Raw genomic sequence first — 14,245 nt, 5'->3', positions numbered from 1 at the left:
TGAAACAGAAAGAGGGAGAAAAAGAGAACCTCAGACATCAGAACTGTCCAAAACCCTTCTACTTAAATTAGGGGCAAGATGTTTGAAATATACTCAACTTTCAACAACATTAAGGTATTTATTTTTAATTCATTATTTGTCTACTTCTAGACATGAAGGTAGCTTATAAATAAATATAAAAGATAGTTTTGTCTAGAAATAAACCCAGACACCTATGGTCAATTAATCTTCAACAAAGGAGGCAAGAATACAAAATGGGAAAAAGACAGTCTCTTCATCAAGTGGTGCAGGAATAACTGGACAGTTGCATGTAAATCAGTGAAACTAGAACACACCCTCACACCATGCACAAAAATAAACTCAAAACAGCTTAAAGACTTAAACATAAGACAAATTACCATTAAATTCCTAGAAGAGAATAGGCAATACATTCTCTGACATAAGCCATACAGATGTTTTTTTAGATCAGTCTCCCAAGGCAATAGAAATAGAAACAAAAATAGGAATTCCCATCATGGTGCAGCAGAAACAAATCCAACTAGGAACGATGAGGTTGCGGGTTCCATCCCTGGCCTCTCTCAGTGGGTAAGGATCTGGCGTTGCTGTGAGATGTGGTGTAAGTCACAGATGCAGCTCAGATCTGGCACTGCTGTGGCTGTGGCGTAGGCTGGCAGCTACAGCTCTGATTAGACCCCTAGCCTGTGAACCTCCGTATGCTGCCTCTTCAGCCCTAAAAAGACAACAAACAAACAAACAAAAACAAAAACAGAAATAAAAACAAAAATAAACCAATGGGGAAAAAAAACAAAAAAGGAGTTCCCATGATGGCGCAGTGGAAACAAATCCGACTAGGAACCACGAGGTTGCGGACTCAATCCCTGGCCTTGCTCAGTGGGTTAAGGATCTGGTGTTACTGTGAGCTGTGGTGTCGGATGCAGATGTGGCTCAGATCTGGCATTGCTGTGGCTCTGGCAGCAACAACAGCTCCGATTAGACCCCTAGCATGGGAATCTCATATGCCATGGGTGCAGCCCCCAAAAGACAAAAGACAATAAGATAAAATAAAATAAAACAAAATAAAATAAAATAAACCAGTGGGACCTAATCAAACTTACAAGCTTTAGCACAGCAAAGGAAACTATAAAAAAAAAAAAAAAGACAATCTACTGAATGGGAGAAAATAGTTGCAAATGATTTAACCGCAAGGGCTTAATCTCCAAAATATACAAACACCTCATATAACTCAATAACAAAAACAAACAAACAATCCAACAAAAAGTGGGCAGAAGGAGTACCTGTCATGGTTCAGTGGTAGTGAACCTGACTAGTATCCATGAGGACTGCTCAGCAGGTCAAGGATCCAGCACTGCCATGAGCTGTGGTATAGGTCACAGATGTGGCTCAGATCTCGTGTTGCTGTGGCTATGCTGTAGGCTGGCAGCTACAGCTCCAATTTGACCCCTAGCTTGGGAACTTCCATAGGCTCTGGGTATGGCCCGAAAAAAAAAAGCAGGGGGGCAGAAGACCTAAACAGACATTTCTCCGAAGAATACAGATGCCCAGCAGGCACATGAAAAATGCTCAACACCACTAATTATTAGAAAAATGCAAATCAAAATTACAATGAGGGTAGTTCCCATTATGGCTCAGAGGTAATCAACCTGACTAGTATCCATGAGGATGTGGGTTTGATCCCTGGCTCTGCTCAGTGGGTTAAGGATCCAGGTTGCCATGAGCTGTGGTGTAGGTCTCAGACACGGCTTGGAACTGGTGTTGCTGTGGCTGTGGCACAGGCTGGCACTGCAGCTCTGATTAGACCCCTAGCCTGGGAACTTCTATATGGGTATGGAAGTTTTTTTAGGGTATGGCCCTAAAAAAGCAACAACAACAAAAACCAAATTACAATGGATTACCACCTTATACCAGTCGTAATGGCCATTATTAAAAAGTTTACAAATCACCAATTATGGAGAGGGTGTGGAAAAAAGGGAACCCTCCTACACTGTTGGGGTAATGTAAATTGGTACAGCCACTGTGGAAAACAGTATGGAGGTACCCCAGAAAACTAAATACAGAACTATCATGTGATCCAGCAATCCCACTCCTGGGCATATATCTGAACGAAACTACAGTTCAAAAAGATACATGCACTCCCTATGTTCATTGCAGCACAATTCACAACAGCCAAGACATGGAAACAACCTAAATGTCCAACAATAGATGAATAGTTTAAGAAGATACGTATACACAATGGAATACTATTCAGCCATAAAAAGAACAAAATAATACCATCTGCAGCAACATATATGCAACTAAAGATTCTCATACTAAGTGAAAGAAGTCAGAAAGAGAAAGACAAATACCATACGATATCACTTATATGTGGAATCTAAAATATGGCACAGACGAACCTATCTAAAGAACACAATCAAACTCACAGACATGGAGAACAAACATGCATTGCCAAGGGGTTGGGGGAGGGAGTGGGATGGACTGAGAGTCTGGGATCAGTAGATGCAAACTATTACATTTAGAATGGATGAGTGATGAGATCCTATAGCACAGGGAACAGTGACCAATCCCTTGGGACAGAACATGATGGGGGATGATATGAAAAAAAGAATGTATATATATGTATGACTGAGTCACTTTGCTATAGAGCAGAAATTGGCACAACAATGTAGATCAACCATTAACTATACTTTCTTTTAGGGCTGCAGGTGTGGCACATGGAAGTTCCCAGGCTAGGGGTTGAATCAGAGCTGCAGCTGCCAGCTTACAACACAGTCATAGCAACAAAGGATCCAAGCCATGTCCTCAAGACCTACGCCGTAGCTCACAGCAACACCAGATCCCTAACCCACTGAGGGAGGCCAGGAATCGAACTTTCATCCTCATGGACACTAGTTGGGTTCTGTGAGGAACCGCTGACACAATGGGAACTCCCTGTAAATCAACTATACTTTAATTTAGAAAAATTAAAAAAAAGAGATAGTTTAAAAAATCAGAAACCATTCAGAGAAAGGATAGAGAAACTATACCAAAATTTATATAAGTTACTGAAATTAAGAAATACATTTGGCTCTGGCTTTCTTTACAAAGATGAGGTAAGTAAACTGAATAAAAGAAGGAAATGCTAGTAAATTCTGCGAGGTAAATGATGGTAAAGACCAAGGCTTCTTACTAGGTTTGAAATTGACTCTGTTAGAAGCATTCTTTTTTTTTCCCCAAGTTAAACATTTTTTAAAAATTGAAGTAGAGTAAATGTATAGTGTTGTGCAAGTTTCAAGTGCACAGCAAAGTGATTCAGTTACACATATACATTCTGTTTCAGATTCTTTTCCATTATAGGTATTACAAGATGTTGACAGAAGTATTCTTTATCTTTGTAATCTACCAGAAAAAAATGAAATCCAGAAAGTAGCTTTCTGATTGATCAAAAACCAAACCAAATCAAACCCAAGTGTTTTATGTAGAGATAGGTTAATTAATCCAAGATTATAAATAAATCCACTTATAATTTAGGTGAACAAATTTTACCTCCTACAACAAATACATTCCACGATTAAATAACCCATATTATAAGTTTTATAATTGAAATGTGGTATTCACAGGGAGTCAATTAGGAGGTTGTAGTAACTAGCTGAACACCTCAAAGAGCTCACTTGAGCCCATTCTTAATATAAAGTCTATCCTTGAACAATGTGGGGGTTGGGCACTGACTCCACATAGTTGAGATCTCTGTAATGCTGCATTTGTCTCAAAAACAAAGGAACTGATAAATGATTCACCCAAGGGCAGGAAGTTGAAATAGTCTGGACAGAATCAGGACTCAAACTCTAGTTCTTTTGATTCCACATATTGTGACCTCGAATCAAAGACAAATTTTCCTTACACTTAAGAGAATTTAAAGGTCTGTGAAATAAAAATACAGGTACTATATGTATTGAAAAAAATCTGCCGTAAGTGGACCTGTGCAGTTTAAACCCATGTTGTTCAAAGGTTAACTGTATTCTGCAAATGTATACTTACAGATGAAGAGTACACACACACGTATGTATGTATATATATGTCTATATACACACATTTACACATACATGTATCTGTACATGCATATACACAAATATTTATATATGTATGTATTTAAGTGTTAGTATGATCTTTTCCCTACCTGACTAGTCTCCTAACTGTATTCCTATGGTCCTTGGAATGTGAACATTCTCTATCTCTTCATTAATTTACTAAGAAGAATGAAAACTAGCACAACCTTTTTGAGAAATATAAGACTTGGAGTTCCCGTCGTGGCTCAGTGGTTAACGAATCTGACTAGGAACCATGAGGCTGCGGGTTCGATCCCTGGCCTCACTCAGTGGGTTAAGGATCCGGTGTTGCTGTGAGCTGTGGTGTAAGCGGCAGACCCGGCTTGGATCCCACGTTGCTGTGGCTGTGGTGTAGGCCAGCAGCTACAGCTCCGATTAGACCCCTAGCCTGGGAACCTCCATGTGCTCGGGTGTGGCCCTAGAAAAAGACTGAGGAAAAAAAAAAAAAAAAGAAATCTAAGACTCGGTTCTTTTCTTCCGTGACTTCTCAAGGAGTCTTTAATATTTATTCAAGGTTGAAAGCAAGTTTTTATGAATTTACTTGGACAGCAGTAAAGGTGAGGGTTGGTTGCTACAAAAGGTATGACTCACATTCCACTCAAAGGCCCCAACAGCAATCCCTGAAGATGCTCCTTTTCCAGCCAGGCCCATAAAGTGGCCAGTGCCAATATTCGAGGCAAAAAGAAAAGCACCTATCTGAAAATTAAAAGACAATTTCAGATCAGAACTCTTAGTCCAACTCCAAAAACTAATTTCCACAAATGTAAACTCAAATTTACATTTGAATTTTATATTTTCTCAAAAGGGATTATATGCTGGGAAGAATTCCCATTTGTATTTCTTCTATACAAACCCTAACCATAAGTCAGAAGCCAAGTAAAAAGGGATAAAGTGAAAAAAGTATTTATTATTGCTAAACTTTTTTTTTTGCTTTTTACAGCCGAACCTGCAACACATGGAAGTTCCCAGGCTAGGGGTTGAATCAAAGCTGCAGCTGCTGGCATACACCACAGCCACAGCAATGCGGATCCTTAACCCAATGAGCAAGGCCAGGGATCAAACCCACATTCTCATGGATACTAGTCAGGTTTGTAACCCACTGAATCTCAATGGGAACCCCCTATTATTGCTAGTCTTAAGCAGCCACCCTCCACATGCCCTACCAACTTACTTGTGACTGCAGAAATATTACCAGGAGGGTAATTTCATCATTATTTGAAACAATTTAAAAATATTAACAATCTAATTGATTATCAGAGACTGGTTAAAATACTAAGGTACATGAATATGATGAAATAAAACATAGCAAACAGAAAGAATAAAGGAGTTCTGTTAAGTTATAAAATAAGGTAAACAGTATTTATAATATAATCTCATTAAAGTTTTGGGTGTGTACATTACACATGCACATATATGCTTATATATAGATGGGATTGATTCTAGCAGTGTATATATATATATATATATATATATATATATACACACACAATGCTTCTGGGGACTAGAATCATGGTTATATAAATGGAATGGGGAGAAAATTTCAAGTTCTATACTTGGATTGTAACTTTTTGGTTTTTTTTTAATTTTTTTTTACATCTGTTACTTTCAAAATAAAAAATCCCAGATCCATTTAAAATGAACAAAACTGGAGTTCCCGCTGCAGCTCATTGTTAATGAACCTGACTAGTATCCATGAGGATGCTGGTTTGATCCCTGGACTTGCTCAGTGGGTTAAGGACACGGTGCTGCTATGAGATGTGGTGTAGGCTGCAGACGTGTCTGGGATCTTGCATTGCTGTGGCTGTGGCAAAGGCTGGCAGCTGTGCAGCTCTGATTTGACCACTAGCCTGGGAACTTCTGTATGCTGCAAGTGCAGCCCTGAGAAGGCAAAAAAAAAAAAAAAAAAAAAAGAACAAAACCCCTCCTAAAGCAATAAAAGCTTTCTAATTGAGTAGAGATAGCTACTCCATCCAAAAATCCAAATCCGAATAATGTGCTACTGACATAAGATACACTTAAGGAGGAGTTTCCATCATGGTGCAGTATGTTAAGGATCCATCCTTGTCTCTGTGGCAACTCAGGATGCTGATGAGGCATGGGTTTGATCCATGGCCTAGTGCAGTGGGTTAAGGATCCAGCACTGCTGCAGCTATGGTGTAGGTCATGGCTGTGGCTCAGATTTGACCCCTGGCCAGGGAACTTCTACATACCACAAGTGTGGCCAAAAAAAAGATACACTTAAAACCAAATTATTAAGAGAGTTTGAAAATAACAAGGGCTTTTAGGTAAAAACAATAAAAAACACCCCCCCCCCCGCATTGATAATAAAAGTAGCACTCAAGGCCAAAAACATTAAATAAGACAGATTTTTTTTTTTTAAAAACCATGAAATGTAAAATGGACTAGTAAAGACACAATTGAGAACATACAGGCACCAAACATCTTAGCAGCAACAAATATAAGGCAAAAAAAGTCTTAGAAGAGGCACATAATAAGTACTCAAGTAATTATTTTTACCTTAGGAACATTCACTACCTTTATCATAATAATAAAAGTTATATACAGTCTAAGTTGCCCAATAATATGGTACAGAAATGGTGGACTGTCTGTACAATATAATATTATACAACTGAATATAAAATATCCATATCCACCTATCTTTACATAGACCTAGGAAGATATTAGTACATTATTAAATGAAAAGGTAGGTTAAAAAGTCACCGTTAATTCAGTAACTATTAATAAATGTCCATTGCTAACTACTATGCCAGTGTTGTAGGTACCAGGGATACATTAGTGAGTAAAACAGATAAAACCTCTCCCCTTATGAAGCTAACATTCTTTCAGGAAGTAGAGGGTAAATAAAATAAATCGGGGATGATTTTATATTACAATAGACAGTGATAAGTACTAAAGTTCTATAGAGAAAGAAGGTAAGAAAGCAGACAGGAAGTGTGAGCAGTAGGGTGGTGGGGTGCTGATGGTCCCTGAGTGAGGAAAGGGGAGAGGCAGGCCAGGGGATCTGCATAGAGTGGAGAGCACTTCCAGGCAGAGGGAGCAGCAGCAGCAAAGGCCCTGAGGCAGGAGCTGGGCTGAAGTGTCTGAGGTCACAGAGGTAAGGGGGTGCAGATCACCTGTGGCCTAATATAGGCTGGGCTTTCATTCTGCGTGACAGGGGAGCCTCCAGAGGGTTTTAAGCAGTAAGGTGACATGGGCTGACCCTTTAGTTGCTTTGCTGAGGTTGGATATGGAGAAGCACAGTCCCCAAGAGAAGAGGCTGTTACAATCCATCCAGGTGAGGGGTGATGGCAGCATGACCTGGAGGCAGAGTTGATGAGAAGGTGTCAGACTTCAAATGTTTTTTGGAGTTCCTGTTGTGGTGCAGTGGAAACGAATCCGACTAGTATCCATTAGGATGCAGGTTTGATCCCTGGCCTCACTTAGTGGGTCAGGGATCCAGCACTGCTGTGAGCTGTGGTGAGGGTTGCAGACACAGCTGGCTGTGGCTGTGGCTGGCAGCTGTAGCTCCAATTCGCCCCTGGCCTGGGAACTTCCATATGCTACGGGTGTGGCTCTAAACAGCAAAAAAAAAAAAAAAAAAAAAAAAAAAGTGTTTTTTTAAATTGAGTCACTGGATTTCCTAATGGACTGGATGTTGGGGTGAGAGAGGAAAAAGAGTCTAACAGGACTCCATGTCTGTAACCTGAGCAACAAGGAGGAATTTGCCATTCAGGGATGGGGAGGACGGTGGGAGAAGATCTGCAGAGGATACCTTCCATGTGGAAGCCTGAAAGACCTCTCAAGTCAGGTGTCAACTGGGCAGCAGGACATGCAAGACCGGAGTTCAAGAGAGAGAGCTGGGACTTGCTAGCATGTGACTGGTCTTTGACACCATGAGACTAGAGGAGGTTACCGAAGGCACGAGTGTAACTGGAGAGGAGAGGCCAGAATCGGGCCCTGGAGAACTCCAGCATAAAGAAGCCAGGGAGGGAGTTCCCTGGTAGCTCAGCAGGTTAAGGATCCAGCACGTCACTGTTATGGCTCTATTTACAGCTGTGGTGTGGGTTCAACCCTTGGCTTAGGAACTTCCCCATGCTGCAGGTGCAGCTAAAAAAAAAAAAAAAAAGCCAGGGAAATGTTGGAGAATCATCATCCAGGAGGACAGCAACTGAGTGGCTGGTGCAGCAGCAGAAAGGAAGAGAGCCAGGCGATGGAATGGGGTGGGAAGGAGGACTGAGTCCCAGAGTTTCCCCACCACCCAGCCAGGTAAGAGGAGGCCTGTGCACTGACCACAGGAAAAAGCTACGTGGAGGGCCCAGACAAGAGCAACTCACCCAAAAGACATCTGCTGACTGAGTAAAGTATAAAAGAAAGAAAGGTGGAGTGGCAAAATTACTCTTTTATTTCAATTTCCTTCAATAATACCATAATAGAGTTTGTTTACTCAGCAATAATCCAGTAATGAAAGAAGAAGTCACTTCCAACTCCCATTCCACCCTGTGGGCTTCAGAGGACACGACTCACCATGTCTTATCTGGGTCCTGGAACCTAGAACAATGCACACACCGTGTACATACTAGGCACCTGGTAATGGTTACTGAACTAAACTGAACTGAATGGAGACATTTAGGTAAGAAACTCCCTAAGACTTTCCTGATTTAGCAAGTTCAAGTTATTTGGGATATAAGATATCCAAATTAAAGTAATAAACAAATGCACACATAAAATGCAGCCCCCAGAGTGGACTGCACACGTGAGGCGGACTCACCTGCCACCATGCTAGATTTCGGCCAGCCAGGAAGAAGTCTTCTACTGTCCCACGACTGCTTGACAGTATAGCCTTGAAAAGGGGTAGGGTGGGGGGAAACGAAGCTGCTTCAAAAGACACAGGTCTCATAAACAGATGACTTTCACATATGGGCAAGTGTCCTTTACAGAGACCCCAAAACCTATTGTCCCCTTCCTTTTTTAGAAATAGAAGCCTCCTTCTGCTGAGTTGGAGGAGAGCCCACGGTCTCGCCCAGCTACAAGACTGCACAGACACATCCATTTCTCTACACTCTTGTGAGAGTAATATTGCTCAATTCCCCCCCCCCCAAATAGTAAGCCAGTGCCATGTTTCCCTGTAGACTCTGGGAGATGAATGGTTTAGTGATCAACTGATCGGGAATGGCAAAGCTGAACACCAGCCTGGCTTCTCCCAGGGCAGCAGTCACGCTGCCATTATTATGGTGTCCACCCAATGCACCCCAGGGCTCATGACTCAGTTCTCAGCTCTGATTCCCATACCCTGGTATGGTCAAAAGACAAGACAATCCTGGGGGTTTCCTAGAAGGCCTGGGACTGGCATGACCCAAGGATGACCGCTAGTTGACAGAAATGTCTTTCTGTGGGAGGCATGAACTCATTTCCGCCATCTGGGGTATCTACCATACAATGCAGTCCCTTCACATCATAAAGCCTAATTTTTTTTTGCAGTTCCTGTTGTGGCTCAACCGGTTAAGAACCTGACTAGTATCCATGAGGATGCAGGTTCCATTCCTGGCATTGGTCAGTGGGTTAAGCTTCCAGCATTGCCATAAGCTGCGGTGCAGGTTGCAGATGTGGCTCATAGCAGCATTGTCATGGTTGAGGTGTAGGGTGGCAGCTAGAGCTCTGATTCCACCCCTAGCCAGGGAACTTCCATATGCCACAGGTGTGGCTATAAAAAATATATATATTTTAAAAAGCTTTATTTATTTATTTATTGTCTTTTCTAGGGCTGCATCCACGGCACATGGAGCTTCCCAGGCTAGGGGTCCAATCGGAGCTGTAGCCGCCAGCCTGCACCACAGCCATAGCAATGCCAAATCTGAGCCATGTCTGCGACCTACACCACAGCTCATGGCAATGCCGGATCCTTAACCCACTGAGAGAGGCCAGGGATTGAATCGGCAACCTTATGGTTCTCAGTCGGATTTGTTAACCACTGAGCCACGACAGGAACTCCAAAAAAGACTTATTTGAAAAAGTTTCTTTTCTTTTTTTTTTTTTTTTTTGGCCACGCCTTTGGCATGTGGAAGTGCCCAGGCCAGGAATCAAACCCTCACCACAGCTGTAACCAGAGCCACAGCACTAGCTATGCCACCAGGGAATTCCTAAAGCCTTCAACCAAAGAACAACTCTCTAAATCAGACACATTAAGTTAGTGTTCTTTCATCCATTTACTAAATATTTATTAAGAGCCTATTATGTACAGAGCTGACCTTTCCTAAGGAGAGAATCAGCAGTATGTAGGGATAGATACATTAGAACTCTAAAGAGGAATTTATAAAATATTCTAAGATGAATAAAATCATCCTCTCTTTCCACGAGGAGACAAGGAGAGGAGGTCCCGGAAGAAGGTGGCTGAGCATGTATCCCTGCCTCCTTCTTCCTCCTGCTCTCCTTCTGGAGCAATCCACCAACCACAGCAGCCAGGCTGCTGGGCTGGAAGATGCATCCACCACTTTCTCAAAGATCTCTGGGCTGAGACTGATAACAGAAAAAACAAACAAACAAACAAGGAGAAGTTCCTTCCACTTTAACATTCTGTAGGAGCCAAGGCACCACCAACAAAGACCAAGATTCCCCTGTGGGGGCTCAAAGGACAGAAGCTGATGAATGCTTTAAGAAAGGAGCCCCCGTCTGTGCAGACATGGGCAATGCTGTTCAGTGAGAAAAGGGTTGTTTGCTTAAGAACAGGAATAAAATAAAGCTAGAGTCCCCCATCACATTGCATACTAAAGGAAATTCCAGATGTTCTAGAGATTTAAATATTTAAAAACCTATAAAATATTAGAAATATTGGAAAATATTTAGAAGGATATCTGTACAACCAGAAGGAGAAAAACTTTCCTAAGCAAGCCAGGAAATCTAGGTTAAAAGAAAAGATAGACCTCTTCAAAATAAAGAAAAACTTCAAATGATAGAAAGATACCATCAACAGAGTCTAGACCAGTAGTTCTCAACCAGAGGTGAGTTTGCTCCATTCTTCCAGGGGACATTTGGCGATGTTTGGAGACATTTTTGGTTGTGACGGGGTAGGGTTTCGGGATGCTTCTAACATCCTATAATACATGGACAGGCTCCCACAACAAGGAATTAACTGGTCCAAATATCAGTAGTGCTGATGCTGAGAACTACTGGTCTGGACAAGGATGGTTTGGGGAAAACATATGAGCAACTTGACAGATAACTCGATAAAAGCAAAGTCCAACATGGGCAAATTAACTATTCAGAGAAGAGGAAAATCAAGGGACGACAAGCTCAAGATGTTCAACCTTGGAGGAGGTTGAGTCTAGAGAGTGCAAATCAAAGCTACAATGATATACTAGTATTCACTCATCAGCCTGGCCAAAAAAATTTTTTTAATTCGAAGTAGTGAACAAGGCTGGTGAGGGCCTGGGGAGGAGTGTGCTCATATGCTGCTTGTGAGAAATGCCAATCTCAACAACCTTTGGGAATTGCCATTTAGTAATATCTGGTAAAATTTCAAGTAAACACACCCTTCTAACCCAGCAACTCCAATTGTGGGAATCTAAGCTGCACAGATTGAAAGCACCATCACATTAAAAACAAGCACCTGGCAACCACCTAAGTGTCGATGAGCAGGGGAGAGCCGAATCATACACGTGTGCGATTGTTGGGCAACTAAGAACATGAGCTAGATCTCTCTCCATCGACCTGTAGGACTCTACATCACATAGTAAGTTTACAAAAGCAAGCTGCAATCAGGTATCTTGTGAAGATAAAATGCAAACCCCCTACATACGTGTCTGTGTAAACACTGAGAAAGGGGAGGGGGGACACACAGCATTCAGAGAGATGGGAATGGATGGGGGAAGAACAGTAACTCCTCAGACCATGATGCATCTCTTTACTTCTTACAATGAACATGTGCTTAAAAACCATATATGATTTTTAAAAAAACAACCAAAGGAAAAATAACGATACAGAGAAGAGGAAAGATCAGGGCATTCTGGATAACAGTGCATGTTTTATGGCTCCAAGAAGAACAGAAGGAACAGCAGGCTTCCTTTGGAAGTGTCCAGATGGCTTACTGGTCCTCTGACCTTGGCCAGACCCAGGCCCCAAGTGGGCCTGGAAAAAAGCTGGGTTGGGGCTTCCTATTTCAATAAAAACAACTAGGGGAAGGATTCCAAAACAAGTTTCCACTACCCAGAGCCCTGCCTGGGCCACCTAGAAAGATATTTCTCATAATTGAGGCCAATTTGGAAAAAAAAAAAAAAGAAAGCATTTGAATAGCTGGATAAATATCTGATTCCTCCATCCCACTCTTCTAACACAAAATTAAGAGGATGGAGACCATACCTCTATTTTCTCTGCCCAGTCACAGCATGGTAAGCCCTCAAAAGACTGTCCAGTGATCTTTCTTTGAAGGGCCAGATTCTGCACCCTAAGATCCTGCTCCTGATCTGGTGAAGCACCCCAAAGTAAAGGTCACATGGGCATGAAAGCTTCAGTTGGGTGGGGGCCACCAAGAATGAACTCTCCCACTGGTTAGTGAATGGTGGCATTGTCACCAAATATTCCTGCTTGGTGAAGTAGGCCAGGGAGAGGCTTCTGATTTAGCAAATTAGCAAAGGGGCGATACCACGACACCAGCCAAAGCCTTCCTACCTGCCCACTGCAACACAGGCAGGCTCCTCCTGGGCAGGGTCTGGCCCTGGGGAATAAGGCAATGCAACACTGTTGTGAGTGCTTACATGTTTAGCTCCAGCAGGTAGATGGCAGTAAAGGAGACTTGGTCTCCACTCTGTTAAGAGAACCTTAACTAGAGAAGAATATATAAGCTCTCAATTCAAGTTCAAAGGGAACATTTAGGGCCCTAAATTGCATGTGACCTTTGAGGTCTTGCTAGCAAGGCAGAGTGGTTAAGCTTATGTGTCAGATCAGGCAGCTCTAGATTGGCAGCTCTAGTCCCTGGTGGTGACTTAACCTCCTTGAACCTGTTTCCTCATCTATGATCCACAGCCTGGTTGTGAGTCCCTGTCACACTTAAAGTGCTCAGTACAGAACAGGCGCAGGTAGCTGTCACTATTGCCACCACTATCACGACAAGCAGAATGACTCCATTTACACACAGCTTGGGTTCCAGGCCTTGGACTCCAGGCGACCTGACCTGTTTACTTGGGGGGTGGGGAAGTAAGGTGGGGAGTAGCAGGCACAGTGAGGGTGGAGCAATCCCAGCTGAGGGCTGTGCACATGCAGGGGTAGGGATGAAAGGCGTGCGAGGTGGGGACCAGGTGACAGGCAGGGGGGGGTCAAAGCCAACTGGTGTCCAGGGCCCCGCCCCCACCTTGGGCCCCACGTACCCACAGTCCGATGCCCAGGACCAACAGGAAGTAGAAAACCACCACCAGGATGTCCAGGTTAGTATTGGTGGTGGAGAGGTGAGCATTCCAGGGGGTGCTATACCAGGGGAAGCCCATGCTGGCGCGACCACAGCGGCCTGCAGCGGGACCTGCAGCGCGGCAGCAACGGCCTCTGTAGAGGCGCCGGAGGCTGGGCTGCAGGGCATGCTGGGAAGGGCCGCGGGGCAGCCTGGGAGTTTCCGGCGGCCCGGCGAGGCGCAGTTCCCGTCTTCTCTGGCCGCTGTCACAGGTGGGGCTGGCTCGAGGCCACTGAGGCAGAACCACGGGGAGTCTGGGGCAGGAGAAACCAGCTACACCCTTCCTGTTTTTACCATTTCGCTATTCTGTTCATTGCGGGCTTGGGACACTGATTCGGGTTTAATAAAATATTGTATTCAAATATTATGTATCTTGAGTCCTGAATTTTTTTTGGTGCCCTCCTTACATTTTGCACGAAGACGAATGCCTCACTCGCCTCACCCTAGTCATGGTCCTTATTGGACCAGCTGGTCACAGAGTGTCTTCACCTTTTTGCGGTTTGATCTTTTACGGTGATCTGTGAATTTTCAATCCAAATAAAAATTGCTAAAAAAAAAAGTAAACCAGTTATAATGGAACAAATAAAAATCATTTAATAATAATTAAAAAAAAGAATTTTAAAAAATATTCCAATCCAGGCTGAGCATTACTCTCCTATTTGCGCTTTTCTGCTGAGTTGTATTTTTAGGAATCTTGGTCAATAGTACTAAA

General features: G+C 42.9%; 1 protein-coding gene across 2 annotated transcripts in view; it reads right to left on the bottom strand.

Moving 5' to 3' along the window:
* Positions 1-13,650, bottom strand: part of LOC102159834 (sodium/glucose cotransporter 1-like) — a 71,239-nt gene extending 57,589 nt beyond the window's left edge. Inside the window, exons 1-3 of one of the 2 annotated variants that reach the window (XM_021072290.1) lie at positions 13,457-13,650; positions 8,869-8,940; positions 4,692-4,796 (exon numbers count right to left, since the gene is read on the bottom strand). In XM_021072290.1, coding sequence (XP_020927949.1) covers positions 4,692-4,796; positions 8,869-8,940; positions 13,457-13,573 — 294 coding nt within the window. In that variant the 5' untranslated portion in view covers positions 13,574-13,650. The remainder of the gene's footprint in view (positions 1-4,691; positions 4,797-8,868; positions 8,941-13,456) is intronic. The other variant, XM_021072291.1, reaches the window with a different exon arrangement.

This window comes from Sus scrofa, chromosome 14, assembly GCF_000003025.6.
Source record: "Sus scrofa isolate TJ Tabasco breed Duroc chromosome 14, Sscrofa11.1, whole genome shotgun sequence".
In the NCBI taxonomy this organism is placed as follows: Eukaryota; Metazoa; Chordata; class Mammalia; order Artiodactyla; family Suidae; genus Sus; species Sus scrofa.
Note: the sequence above shows the minus strand (reverse complement) of the source record. Positions and strands in the feature narration are given on the sequence as shown.